At 52.8% G+C, this 12379-nt stretch overlaps 1 protein-coding gene across 1 annotated transcript; it reads left to right on the forward strand.

Moving 5' to 3' along the window:
• Window positions 1-524: 524 nt before the first annotated feature.
• Window positions 525-10453, forward strand: PI16 (peptidase inhibitor 16). Its single transcript, XM_046004326.1, has 6 exons — window positions 525-694; window positions 5222-5443; window positions 7198-7307; window positions 7560-7648; window positions 8285-8950; window positions 9155-10453. Exons 1-6 carry the CDS (start codon window positions 539-541, stop codon window positions 9274-9276), a joined length of 1365 nt encoding a protein of 454 aa, XP_045860282.1. The 5' UTR covers window positions 525-538; the 3' UTR covers window positions 9277-10453.
• The last annotated feature ends 1926 nt before the right edge of the window (window positions 10454-12379 follow it).

Here is a 12379-nt window from a genome sequence, read left to right on the forward strand (position 1 = left end):
ATCTGATTAAGAAAACTGGCAAAAACCCAGTCAACAAAGGAGCAGAACCAGGTTTCAGGTTTTGGTTGGCCCATCTTTTTTAGCAAATACATCCTGTCTTCCGCCATCCTTCCATAAGCCAACTCCAGCTCCTTCAACCTGCTCAATCCTCAGGGGAAGGAAGGGTCCACGTGGTTTCTGTCCTCATACTTGTCCACAGCACCTAGTGGGTGCGACCTGAGTTACTCTATTTTGCCCCCAAGGACCTGTCCACAACTCAGGAGGGACTGGGGAATTCACACAGCACTGGGCCTGAGTCCCTGTTACCAAGAGAAAGGAGGCTTTTGCCAAGGACTCTGAGGGGAGATAAATGCTGGGAGTGGACTCAGCTCTGGTCAGGACCCAAGCACCCAGCCCTCCTGGAGACGCTGTGTGAGTCGGGCCAGGCCTGCAGACGGCCCCTCCCCGCCGTCTCCAGTCAGGGTGGTGCTTGTGTGGGAAGGACTTTAAAGCCAGCTGCCAGACCTCTGACCGGGAGAGGCTGGGAGGACTGGCCACCATGCACGGCTCCTGCAGTCCACTGCTGCTGCTGCTGCTGGCCGCCACCGTGAGTCCCACCGGCGCCCTCAGTGATGATGAGAAGCGTGCATTGGTGGACCTGCACAACCTCTACCGGGCCCAGGTGTCCCCACCCGCTGCGGACATGCTGCATATGGTAAGTGCAGTGGCCAGGGGCCACTCACCTGCCGGGACTGACAGGGTGCTGGGCTGGGTCCCCCAATTCCTCTCACCCCCAAGCTGAAGCTATCTCCAAGACTCACCTCTCTGATCAGTGACAGAGACATTATGTAATTCACAGGTTCCCAGAAGCAGCCCTATTCTACAGATCAGGAAACTGAGGCTCAGAGGGACTTACTGCTTCCTCCAAGTCACACAGCTCGTAGAGCCAGGCCTGGGAGCCCCCAACTTCCCACTCAATGGCCCCTTCCCCAGCACTTCCTAAAATGCTGATGCACCTCATAGGGAATTCCTAACACCTTGGTGAAGACGGTCTTTCAGATTCCTTCCAAGGCAATGAGGGGAGGAACCAAGGGGAGTAGGAGAGATGTATAAGGAGGTAGGAGAGAACAGGAATCAGAAGCAGTGAGGACTCAGCATCACACAGCTGCCATTCTGTCTCAGTCATACTACAAGACCTGCGATTTGGGGTGGGTCCCTTAACCTAGTAAGGACCGTCAGTTCTGCGGCTGTAAAATGGGTCACCATTAGAACTACATATATGGCAACAAGGACTGAATCTCCCAGATAGAACACTGATGGGGTCCGGGGATGAAATCTTAAGAAATATATGTATAGGAGGGCACATTGATATAAGGTTTAAAAACAGGTTAAAAACTACTACTGCAGGGGCGCCTGGGTGGCTCAGTGGGTTAAGCCACTACCTTCGGCTCAGGTCATGATCTCAGGGTCCTGGGATTGAGTCCCGCATCGGGCTCTCTGCTCAGCAGGGAGCCTGCTTCCCTCTCTCCCTCTCTCTGCCTGCTTCTCTGTCTACTTGTGATCTCTCTCTGTCAAATAACTAAATAAAATCTTTAAAAAAAAAACTACTACTGCATACTTGTGGGGACACATGCAAATGTAGTAAAGATACAGGGCCATGCTTACAGGTGACAGAAGCCAGATTTGGGGTGGCAGTTACCTCTGTCGAGAGGGAGAGTTATTTGATGGTAGGGTTAGGATGGGATGTTTAGGCTCAAGATGAAAAGAGAGAAAGGGCGCATGGGTGGTTCAGTCGGTTAAGTAACTGCCTTCGGCTCAGGTCATGATCCCAGGGTTCTGGGATCCAGCCCCACATCAGGCTCTCTGCTCAGCGGGGAGCCTGCTTCTCCTTCTCCCTCTGCCCCTCACGCCGCTCGTATGCTCTCGCTCCCTCTCTCTCTCTCCCCCAGTCTCTCTTGCTCTCTCAAATAAATAGAATCTTTGACAAAAAGAGAGAGAGAATCAGAAATTCACCTCCTTCCTGCTCTCCCTGATGATGAGCCAGCCCATCCTCTCCGGGTGCCCTGAGAGGTTGCCCTGAGAGGGTGCCCTGAGAGGTTCAGGAACAAGGTTCAGGAAGCCCATAGCTAGTGCCCCAGAGCAAGGTCACACCTGGGGGAATACAGCAGCACACCTGAGGGTCCAGGATTGGAGTTCCAGTAGCTCTGCTCAATCTGGCAAGTGACTCTGGGTGGCTCCTTTTACCTTCAAAGGCTTCCATTTCCTGATCTAGCACTTGGGACTGGCAATCCCTATGCTGAGGGTCAGACAGAAAGATCAAGGAAGGCCTCTAGAAATGCACTCAGCACCACCATTCAAGCCCTGTTGCCTGGCAACCAGGAACTGCGGACAACAGACCCGGAGCAGGGGATGCTGGTACCAGCTCTGCCAACAGCTCCCTGACTGAGGCCTGGAACACAGTACTGAGCCTCAGTTTCCCCATTTGTTGGCTGAGGCTGGGGGTTACCCACCCAGGAGCTGCTTTGGGGACAGAGGTGGACCCCGGTGGTGAGGTGACATTCTGGGAAGCAGTTTGGATACTCAGGGGTTATGCTGCGGTCTGGTGGGAAGTGATGGGAAGAGAGGACAGACTGGGACACTGGGACAAATATGGAACAAGCCTCAGCCTCAACCTCAGGAGTGGTCAATACAGAAACTCTGGGGCCAGCTGGCTTTGTTCAAATCTTGATTCTACCATTTATTAGCTGTGTGACCTTGGCTAAGTTACTTAACCTCTCTGTGCCTCAGCTTCCTCATCTGTAAGTTGAAAATGATGACAACATAGTAAGTCCCTTGTAGGATGGTTGTGAGGGTTAAATGAGTGAATATGTAGAAAGCATTTAGAACAGTGTGTGGCATGCAGTAAGTATTACACAGTATTTGATTAACAAAAGAGGGAATGGATCCGGGGTGAGGTCGGTGGCAGTTATCATGAACTCTTTTCTCTCCCTTAGCTATCACATCTAATAGTCACTACCTTTACCTTCCAGAAGGTTCCGTTTTCCTTGAACCCCACTCCACCATCCTTGTCCCTAAATACAACTTTCATTACTTCTCCCAAGGACACCTAGAAGAGCCTCTACCTGCTTCCTCAGCCTCTGGCCTCCGCTGCCCAAAATGAACAATCCAATACACAGGCTTGACCTTGCTCAACACCCTTCAATGGCTCCCACTGGCTCCTGACAGCCTCAGGATTAAGCTCCAGCTTCTGAGAAGGCTCTCTCTGTGCGTCTGGCCCCTGCTGATGCCTCCAGCCTCCTTTCCTGCTCAGTTTCTCCCTCCATAACCTCAACAGCTTGTCCTTTCCCAGCCAAAACACTGTCTCTCACTTCTGTGCCTTTGCTCATGCTGTGCCTTCTGTTCCCTCCACCTGACTAATGCCGCAGTTACAACACTTAGCTTAGTGCCTCCTTCTCCATCCTCAGGTTGGGCTAAATGGCCCTCCTCGATGCCTCTACACCACCCACTGCAAATCTGTCATTGACCACATCGTGGCCCAATCAGCAGTTTATGGCCATGTGAACTTGGGCTTCTCGGTCCTTTCTTTTAGCTCCGGGCTAGCACATTGCCCCAGACTGCTGAATGAGTGAATGAATGAATGGACTTGTTTTCAGATAGTGACCATGCGGCCAGTGTGGGTGGGTGCCGTGACTCTCAAAAATCCCTGTGGTTTCTGGAAGACTGAGAAGCCTTGACACCCACAGGAATGACTCTACTGGTGGGACTCCATGCATGCAGTCAGAACAGGAATCCCAGCCAGGCTCTGTAGGGAGACCGCTTAAAGCAGAGTCTGCCTCAGTCATCAACAGCTGACAAATGTCTACAGAGCACCTGCTATGCGCCAGCACTGTGCCAGACACTGGGACCACATCACTGTCTTACCCCAAAGATGCTCACGGTTCAGTCTGGAGCCCTGCAGGGCATCCTGGACCCCCAGATCCTAGTCCCCCACAGCCTGCTGCATTCCGACTCCCCAAACCCGCTTACTACCAGAGTCTGAGAGAACTTCAGGGAACAGCGACAAAACACCCAGGGAGGGAAAGGGATTCACCGCTGTCACAAAGTGGGGCGGTCCCAGCCCTATGTTCCCATCCGCACTCCCAGGCAGCTGCTCCTGAGAACCGTGTGTGGGTGAGGAGCCACACTACCCCTCCTCTCAGGGTCACCCAAGCTCCTGGCGCTCTGGAGGCTGTCTGGCTCCCTCAGCTGGCTGGGCCGCCAGAGGGTGGAGCAAGAGTTGTTGCCAGGCCATCCATTTCTCTAGGAGAGGCCAAGGACAGAGCTTAATGGGATCCAGGCCTTTCTCGTCAATCCTTAGTTAATCCTTCTTCCCACGCACACTGGGCCTGTCCTCCCAACCAGGGACACACAGAACCTCAGAGGTCCCTTAACCTAATACACTCCCTCCTGCTGCCTCACCTGAAGTCCCCCCTGGAGAACACTGCCTTTGGGAAATGACAGCTTCTTGAGACACCATGGCTCTGAAAATAGGCCTCTCAGTGAGGGTCACGCGGAGACACAATCTTCTTGGGGAAAGGGTTTTTCAGCTGACAAGAGTTGAGAACACCTGGGAGGGAAGCCTGGAGATGGTAAAGGCATGGAGGCTGGGCGACCCCAAAGGGAGAGTGGGACCTGAGAGGGGAATGCTGGCCCCACCAAGTCATATTTATGGTGTGTGTGGGTAAAGGGGTAGAGGATAGCAGGATAAACAATGCAGCCCTTGAACATCTCACTGGAAATTCTGTGGTCTTCAGAGCAGTCACATGGCGCTGGGAGGTAGGCAGGGCACAGCTGCCCTCCTTTCATATAGAGGGATATTAATATTAATTAATAATAACACTCCCACAAACATTATCTGATTTATTCCTCACGAAGCCCCATGAGAGTACAGAAAGGTTAGGCAATCTGTCTAAAATCACACAGCCGGTAAATGGTCCCAAGTTTAGCCAACTCCATGGCCTGGGGTGGAACCCTCCCAGCTCCCTCGCAGAAGCCCACCAGGAGCATAGGCCTGTTTCTGATCATGGCCAAGAGTTAGCCAGCAGGAAGGGAGGGTCTCCGGCCTCCAAAGGCCCCCAGGACACCTTCAAGCTTCTTTAATCCCCAGAGTTGGGGGCATCCCCACCTCCCTCTCCCACTCACCCCCACCGTCTCCACCGAGCCGGAGGCCAGGCGTTGCTCACCTCTCTGACCTGTCCCGCAGAGGTGGGACGAGGAGCTGGCCGCCTTCGCCAAGGCCTACGCGCAGCAGTGCGTGTGGGGCCACAACAAGGAGCGCGGACGGCGGGGAGAGAACCTGTTCGCCATCACGGAAGAGGGCCTGGACGTGCCGCTGGCCATGGAGGAGTGGCACCACGAGCGCGAGCACTACAACCTCAGCGCGGCCACCTGCGACCAGGGCCAGATGTGCGGCCACTACACGCAGGTGCGTGGCCACCGGGTGGGCGGGGCTACACGAGTGGGCGGGACCGCACGAGCCGTGGGCGGGGTGGGGTAGGGGCTGCCTCTCCCTTTCCCGGCTCCAAGATCAGGCAGCCCCAGCTCTAAGCCCCCCGGAGACCCTTCGCAGAAGTTTCGACAGGAGCTCCTGTGTTGTCCAGGCCTCTGACGAAGCCTACTTCTCAAACTGCCTAAACGGTTTTCAGGTGACTCTTGAAGAAACACAATCGTTTGAAAATCTAGGTGGCCCCTCTAGGCCTCCTCTTACTGAAGGGACCCGAGTTAGGTGTCGCAGAGCCAGTGTCCTGGGTGATTATTGTGCTAGGCAATACTGACCGACCTCTAAGCGGTCCTGTCCTCCGGCCTCAAGCAGAGCTGTTTGCCCTGCGCTAACTGCCCCCGACTTCTGGCTTCTCTCACTGGCCCTCTTCCGTCATTTCTCATGGTGTCTGCTTCTAACCTGCCAGTGACTGATAAAGCAAATAGACAATTGTGTGTGTTTAAATTTTCTTCTGCTTTTAATAGCCATGTGTAAAATAAGAGCAAATCAGCACCCAGTGAAGGTTTCAAGGAGCTTTCGAGATCATTCTCTGCCCCTCGAAGTCACTTCTTGCTTATGTCAGGGTTCTCACTGCACTTGGAGTTTCCAGATAAGAGATGCTGGGTGCGGGTGCTATAGGGGTGTGTATACGTGTAGGGGAATTAACAGTAGTGTTATTGAATTCTCGTTCTTCTCCACCCAATGCTTATCGTTCAAACAATAACAGAACAATTTTTTTAAAAAGAAAAAGGAAGATCAACCTTCTTCCCACCCATATCCACCAATTCCACTTTTCAGTGCTTCTTTTGAGTGATATTTTTAGTGCTAATCTCTGGGGAAGGAAATCTTGACATCATCCATCCAGATGAAGAAGTTGTGAGGGCCCAGCAGCCCTTCCCTGTCCCGTCCCCTCCATACCCTCCCACCTCTCACACCCCCTGCACCCCCAAAACACACACACACACACACACACACACACACATCCTCCTGCAAAGATTGCTGTCAGTGCCTGGCATGCTCAACAGTGGTGTATCCTCAGCTAACTTAAGCAGGAAAAAAAAACAGTCTGAGGGATGTATGCAGAATTAGTAGCTGGAGCCAGATCTCACAATAAAAACTTGCCTCCCTTTGAGTGACTCCTGAGCAGACCCGGCTAGAAATAGCAAGGAGAGGCTACTGGTATCAGTCCATGGTGGTGCACAAAGGCTGTTTTGATTTTTTAATTTCATACTTAAGACAGAATTCGTTCTAGCAGGTAGGAGACCCAGACTTAGAAAGAGCAGAACAGACCCCTGCTCACTTGTGAAGCAGGAGGAAGTTCTACGTTCAAAATGGTTCCTTCTGTTCTCTTCCTTGGATTTTGTTTGTTGCTCAAATCCTCGCATTTGAGATTCATTCCTTTGGATATACCCCTTATTTAAAATGCACAGGAAGTTGTAAAAAAAAAAAAAAAAAAAAAAACAATTCGCAGGAGGAATTCATGAGGGTATATACAAAGGAAATTTTTTTCAGAGAAAAGCCTCGTGAAATAGTGTGTGTGGTTCAGGACAAATTCTTCCCAAACCACCAGTTCACAGTTGTGCCTGAAGCTGTGTGTCCTCAGAGACTTGGATCTGACAGGTTGTAGGGATCTTCCCCTCCCCACTCATACAAGACTGGTGTCCCACCCAGGCTAAACTGTCGGGTTTGCCCTTCTTCAGGTGGTCTGGGCCAAGACGGAGAGGATTGGCTGTGGCTCCCACTTCTGTGAGAAGCTCCAGGGTGTTGATGAGATCAATATCCAGTTGCTGGTTTGCAACTATGAGCCCCCGTGAGTGCCCAGGGAGCCCTGCGGGTAGAGGATGGGCACAGCCAAGGGGAGGGTTGAGCTGGGCAGTCTAACAATGTGGGAGGGGGCTAATCTGGGGCCTGAACCCCATACTCTTGGGGGAGCTGTGAGGGAACCGATGGGAGTCTGCTCTCATTGGCCCGGCAAGCTAGTTGGGAGCAAGTAAGACCTAGGTGTGTGTATGAGAGATGGGGACAACTGCCCCGCCCCCAGCATGGTCCTCGCCTCCCGCAGGGGGAACGTGAAGGGAAAGAGACCCTACCAGGAAGGGACTCCGTGCTCTCTATGTCCCTCTGGCTACCGCTGCGAGAACTCCCTCTGTGGTGAGTTGGGGTTGGGGTGGAGAGGAGTAGGAAGGGGCTGTAAGGGATTTAGAGCGGGAAGGGAGAAGGGGGGGAAGGGGAGGGCTGGCGAGACTTGTCCCTCGGGGACCCTTTGCGGGCCCACCCTATCCGAGTTCCCAAGACCACTTCGCCTTCCTTGCGCAGTCACTTTGGCGCCCAGTCATTCAAAGTGACCGGATTTCAATGCTCGGAGCGGAGGGTAGAGGACAGAGGCCCTCAAGCAGCGGGCGAGGTGGGCGTGGCCAGAGAATAGGGCTCCCCGGGGGTGGGGGCTGGTGGTGGGCGTGTCCAAGTGTCCTTGAAGTAGACAAGCAAGGGAAGCGGTGGATTTGATAGGCACAGGCATCTAGCTGGAGAGTCCCCTGAAAAAGTTGTTGTGTGAGTGCCGAGAGGAAGATTTGGACAAGGAGGTGGATAGAGGAGACATTGTTTTAATGCTACAATAAAATAACAACGTTATAATAAAATAACATTACCAATGAAGGACATAGTCGCTGGAGGGGATGTGTGTTTGCTTGTCATCATAGGACATTTGGTCGCTTCGCCTTGACTGTGGTGGGGTGAGGGAGGTGGAGTTCCGCTGTAGCATTAAGGCAGGGCCTTGTTTCTTGTCAGAACCCATCACAGACCCAGAAGAGGCTCAGGATTTGCCTCACCCAGTAACCGAGGCCCCAGCTTCCCAGGCAACCCAAGCTTCAGGCTCTAGGAAAAGCAGTGTCCCTTCTTTCCTGGCAACGGAAACTCCATCCTCCTTGGTAACAGAGATCTCAGGCCCACTGGCAACCAAGGCTCTACCTGCTGCAGAAACAGAGGCCCCATCTTCCTTAACAACAGAAGATTCCCTCTCCATGGCAACAGAGGCTCCACCTTCCTTAACAACTGAGGTTCCTTTCTTCTTGGCAACTCACAGCCTGTTCTCCCTGGATGAGGGGCCAGCTACCTTCCCCAAATCGACCCATGATCCCATCTTCAAATTGGCAGACAAAGAGGCCAGCAGGACAATAGTGCCCTCCAAGAGCCCAGACAGTTCTCTGCACCCCAAGATGTCCTTGACAGGGACACGGGAGCCACTGCTCCACTCCCAGAAGGTGGGCAAGGCTGAGGCCGAGTTGCCTCCTTCCAGTGAGGTCTTGGCCTCAGTTTTTCCAGGCCAGGACAAGACAAGAGAGCTGCCAGCCACACTGGACCACATGGGACACACTTCCTCCAAGTCCCCCAATGCCTCTGCCACTGCTAAGGCTGTGGGTGGGCGCACCCTGGCTCTGCAGTCATCTTTGCCTGGTAAGGCATGTAGTGTCGTCACACCTTCCCTCCTTGTTGCCAGAAGGTCATCATCCTGCCCCCAGCATCAATGTTGTGGGCTGTACCCTCTGAGTAAGAGCTTCCTCCCTGGCAGCTGGGCCCCCACTTGCACGCCTGGCAGGGAGGGCGGGAGGTCAGGCAGAACTGTGTCCATGCTGAGACAAAGCCTCTCCCTCCCCACAGGTGCAGAGGGCCCTGAAGAGCCTAGCATCAATTCAGGGCTGAACTCGGGCCCTGGTCACATCGAGGGCCCCCTTCTGGGACTGCTGCTGCTGCCTTCCCTGGTGCAGGCTGGAGTCTTCTGAAGGGGTCACCACTCAACAGCAAGGGCTGGTGGGGAGACCCTGGCCTCATGCCCACTCTGGATCATCTTTCTCCAAGTAGGAGGCCACAGTTTCCTGGGCAGGTCCTGCTCTGTGGCCCAGGAGCCCCACCTTGACCCCAGCTTCTGGCCAGACTCCAGTCCAGTGACCTCGTTCCCTCAGGAGGCCTCTGTAATGCCCACTCCTGGCACTGCCCCAGGAGTGCCTCTGCCTCTGTGGAGATCCAGGCCTCAGCTAGCTGCAGATTGTTCTGGGCAGTGTTCCTGCAGCCACTTGCACTCAATCTCCAGTTGTCCTGTGGCCGTGGTTCTGCTCTTCCAGGGGCAGATCTCAGTGCTTCCCTGAAACCCCTTGACCCTTCCTTGTCCCCTGGCTTCTTCCTTAAGCCATCGGAGTCTGGGGCTGTTCCCAGGAGTACCTCCTGCCTTCCCAGGCTGCAGAGGTCAGCTGTCCTGCTGCCATCTCCCCACCACCCTGCCTCCCCGCCAAAGATGCTTCTTGGCTGAAGGCCCTCTGGATGGGCAAGGCTGCAGGGCCTGTGCCTCGTCCGCAGACACACCGTGGGGGCACGAGGCTGGCCACCTGGCCCAGACCCCTCCTGCACCTCCCATCTCATTCCCCAGGTGGGTGGGGATTCAAGGGAGATCCCTGCCTACCAGGCTTGGGACTCTGCCTCTGCAGGTAGCTGGTTCTCCCTGAGTGCCCCCTCCCCCTACTTGCTGGTGTAGCTGGGGAGGGGGGTTATGAGGGGCAGAAGGACAAGCCCCAACTGAATGGGGTTCTACATGGAGGCAGCGGGGGGGCAGGCAAGGACCAGGGAAGGGAAGCAGTCCCTGACTCCCAAATAAAGCCTCTGGAAGCATACTGAGTGTGTGTGCTTATGAAGATTGGTGGGTGAAGGGGGGCTCTTGGGGAGGCCCTGAAGAGGTTCCCCTTCCAGCCCCCAGCACCTGCTCTGTCTTCTACCCACCTCCTCTCCCTACACCCTCCACCTAGTCCTTTGGGGCACCTTTCTTTTCCTTCCTTTAAACTGCCCCCCTCCCTGACTCAAATCTTTAGGCAGCCAGCCGGAAAGAGGGAGGGCCAAGGGCTGACTCCCCCATCTCGAGGGATCACCGGTGGAGGCTTTGTGGGGTTTTAGACCCCAAATCAAGGAGGGGCACCCAGCCTTTTTACAGGGTGCTGCTGCCCAGGCCCAGCTGGTACACCAAGCCAGAGACTTTGCCAGCCCTGGGTGCTTGGAGGTGTCCCGAGGAAAGGTTCTGGAGTCCCAGACACACTCCCCTAGGGAAGCACAGGACTGGGAAGGGTGCTGCAGGGTGGGAAAGCATCAGTGTGTGTGTGTGTGTGTGTGTGTGTGTGTGTGTGTGTGTGTGTGTGTGTACACGCGTGTAGGGCTAGCAACAGTAGGTGACAGGGCGGGCAACTTGCAACCGAGCTGGGGGTGGTTGGGATGGGCAGAGTGACAGTCTCCAGGTCAAAGCTGGAATGGGAGCAAACAGGAAGCTTGCAAGTCAGGCTGTGCGTGCGTGTGTGTGTGTGTGTGTTTGTGTGTGTGTGTGTGACATAACGTATTAAGAGACAACCTAATGATATAAATTAGGATATAACTCATGTAAAATCTACCCATTTAAAGCGTACCATTCAATGGTTTTTAGGATGGTGCAAGCACCAGTAGTCAGTTTTAGAACATTCCAACAGCCCGAAAAGAAACCCCATCCCCATTAGCAGCCCCTCTCTGTTCCCCCTCTACCCCAAGCCCGAAACAACCACTAATCTAGTGTCTCTACGAAGTTGTCTGTTCTGACATGTTGTATAAATGGGATCATACAGTAGGCAGCCTTTTCTGTCTGGCTTCTTTCACTTAGCATAATCTTTTCTAGATTCATCTATTAGGTAGCACGTGACAGTACTTTGTATAGAATACATTTTATTTATCCATTTGTCAGTATCACAGGGTAACTGCAGATCCTACGGTCACTCTGTGGAGAACATTTTTTTAGAACCGCCAGACTTCTTTCCAAAGCGGCTGCACCACTGCACACGTGCACCAGCAATGCGCGAAGGTTTCCATTTTTCCACATCTTCGCCAACACCCACCCGTCTTCTTAAAATTATAGCCATCCTAGTTGAGTGTGAAGTAGTATCTCATTGTGCTTTTTGATTTTCATTTCCCTGATGGCTAATGATGCCAAGCGCATCTTTCCACATGCTTTTTTACTGGCCTTCTCTCTACGGAGAGCGGTCTATTCAAGTCTTTTGCCCATTTTTTCACTGGGGTACTTGTCTTATTATTATGAGTTGCAGGAATTCTTTATGTAGTCTAAATACAAGTCCCTTATCAGATATGTAATTTTAAAACATTTTCTCATTCTGTGAGTTGTAGTCTCAATTTTTCTTTAGGATGTCCTCTGAATTCAGTCTTCAATTTTGATGATATCAAATTTATTTGTTCTTTTGTTACTGTACTTTTTGGTGTTACATCTAAGAAATCATTGTCCGATCTGAGGTCACAGAGATATGAGCCTATGCTTTTTTCCAAGAGTTTTATAATAGTTTCAATTCTTGTCTTTATACCTTTGATCCATTCTTAGTTGATTTTCATGTGCGGTGTTAGGTGGTTGCCCAAGTTCATTTTTTTTTTTTTAAGATTTTATTTATTTGACAGAGAGAGAGCTCACAAGTAGGCAGAGAGGCAGGCAGAGAGAGAGGGGGGAAGTAGGCTCCCCGCCGAGCAGAGCCCGATTTGGGGCTCGATCCCAGGACCCTGAGATCATGACCTGAGCTGAAGGCAGAGACTTTAACCCACTGAGCCACTCAGGCACCTCCCCCTCAAGTTCATTCTTTTTTTTTTTTTTTTTTTTTAAGATTTTATTTATTTACTTGCAAGAGAGTGAGAGAGAGAGCATAAGAGGGGAGAAGGTTAGAGGGAGAAGCAGACTTCCCGTGGAGCAGGAAGCCCGATGTGGGACTCGATCCCAGGACTCCGATCATGACCTGAGCCAAAGGCAGTTGCTTAACCAACTGAGCCACCCAGGCTCCCTCAAGTTCATTCTTAATGCATGTGAATATCCAGCTGTCCAAG

Source organism: Meles meles, chromosome 5, assembly GCF_922984935.1.
Source record: "Meles meles chromosome 5, mMelMel3.1 paternal haplotype, whole genome shotgun sequence".
Classification (NCBI taxonomy): domain Eukaryota; kingdom Metazoa; phylum Chordata; class Mammalia; order Carnivora; family Mustelidae; genus Meles; species Meles meles.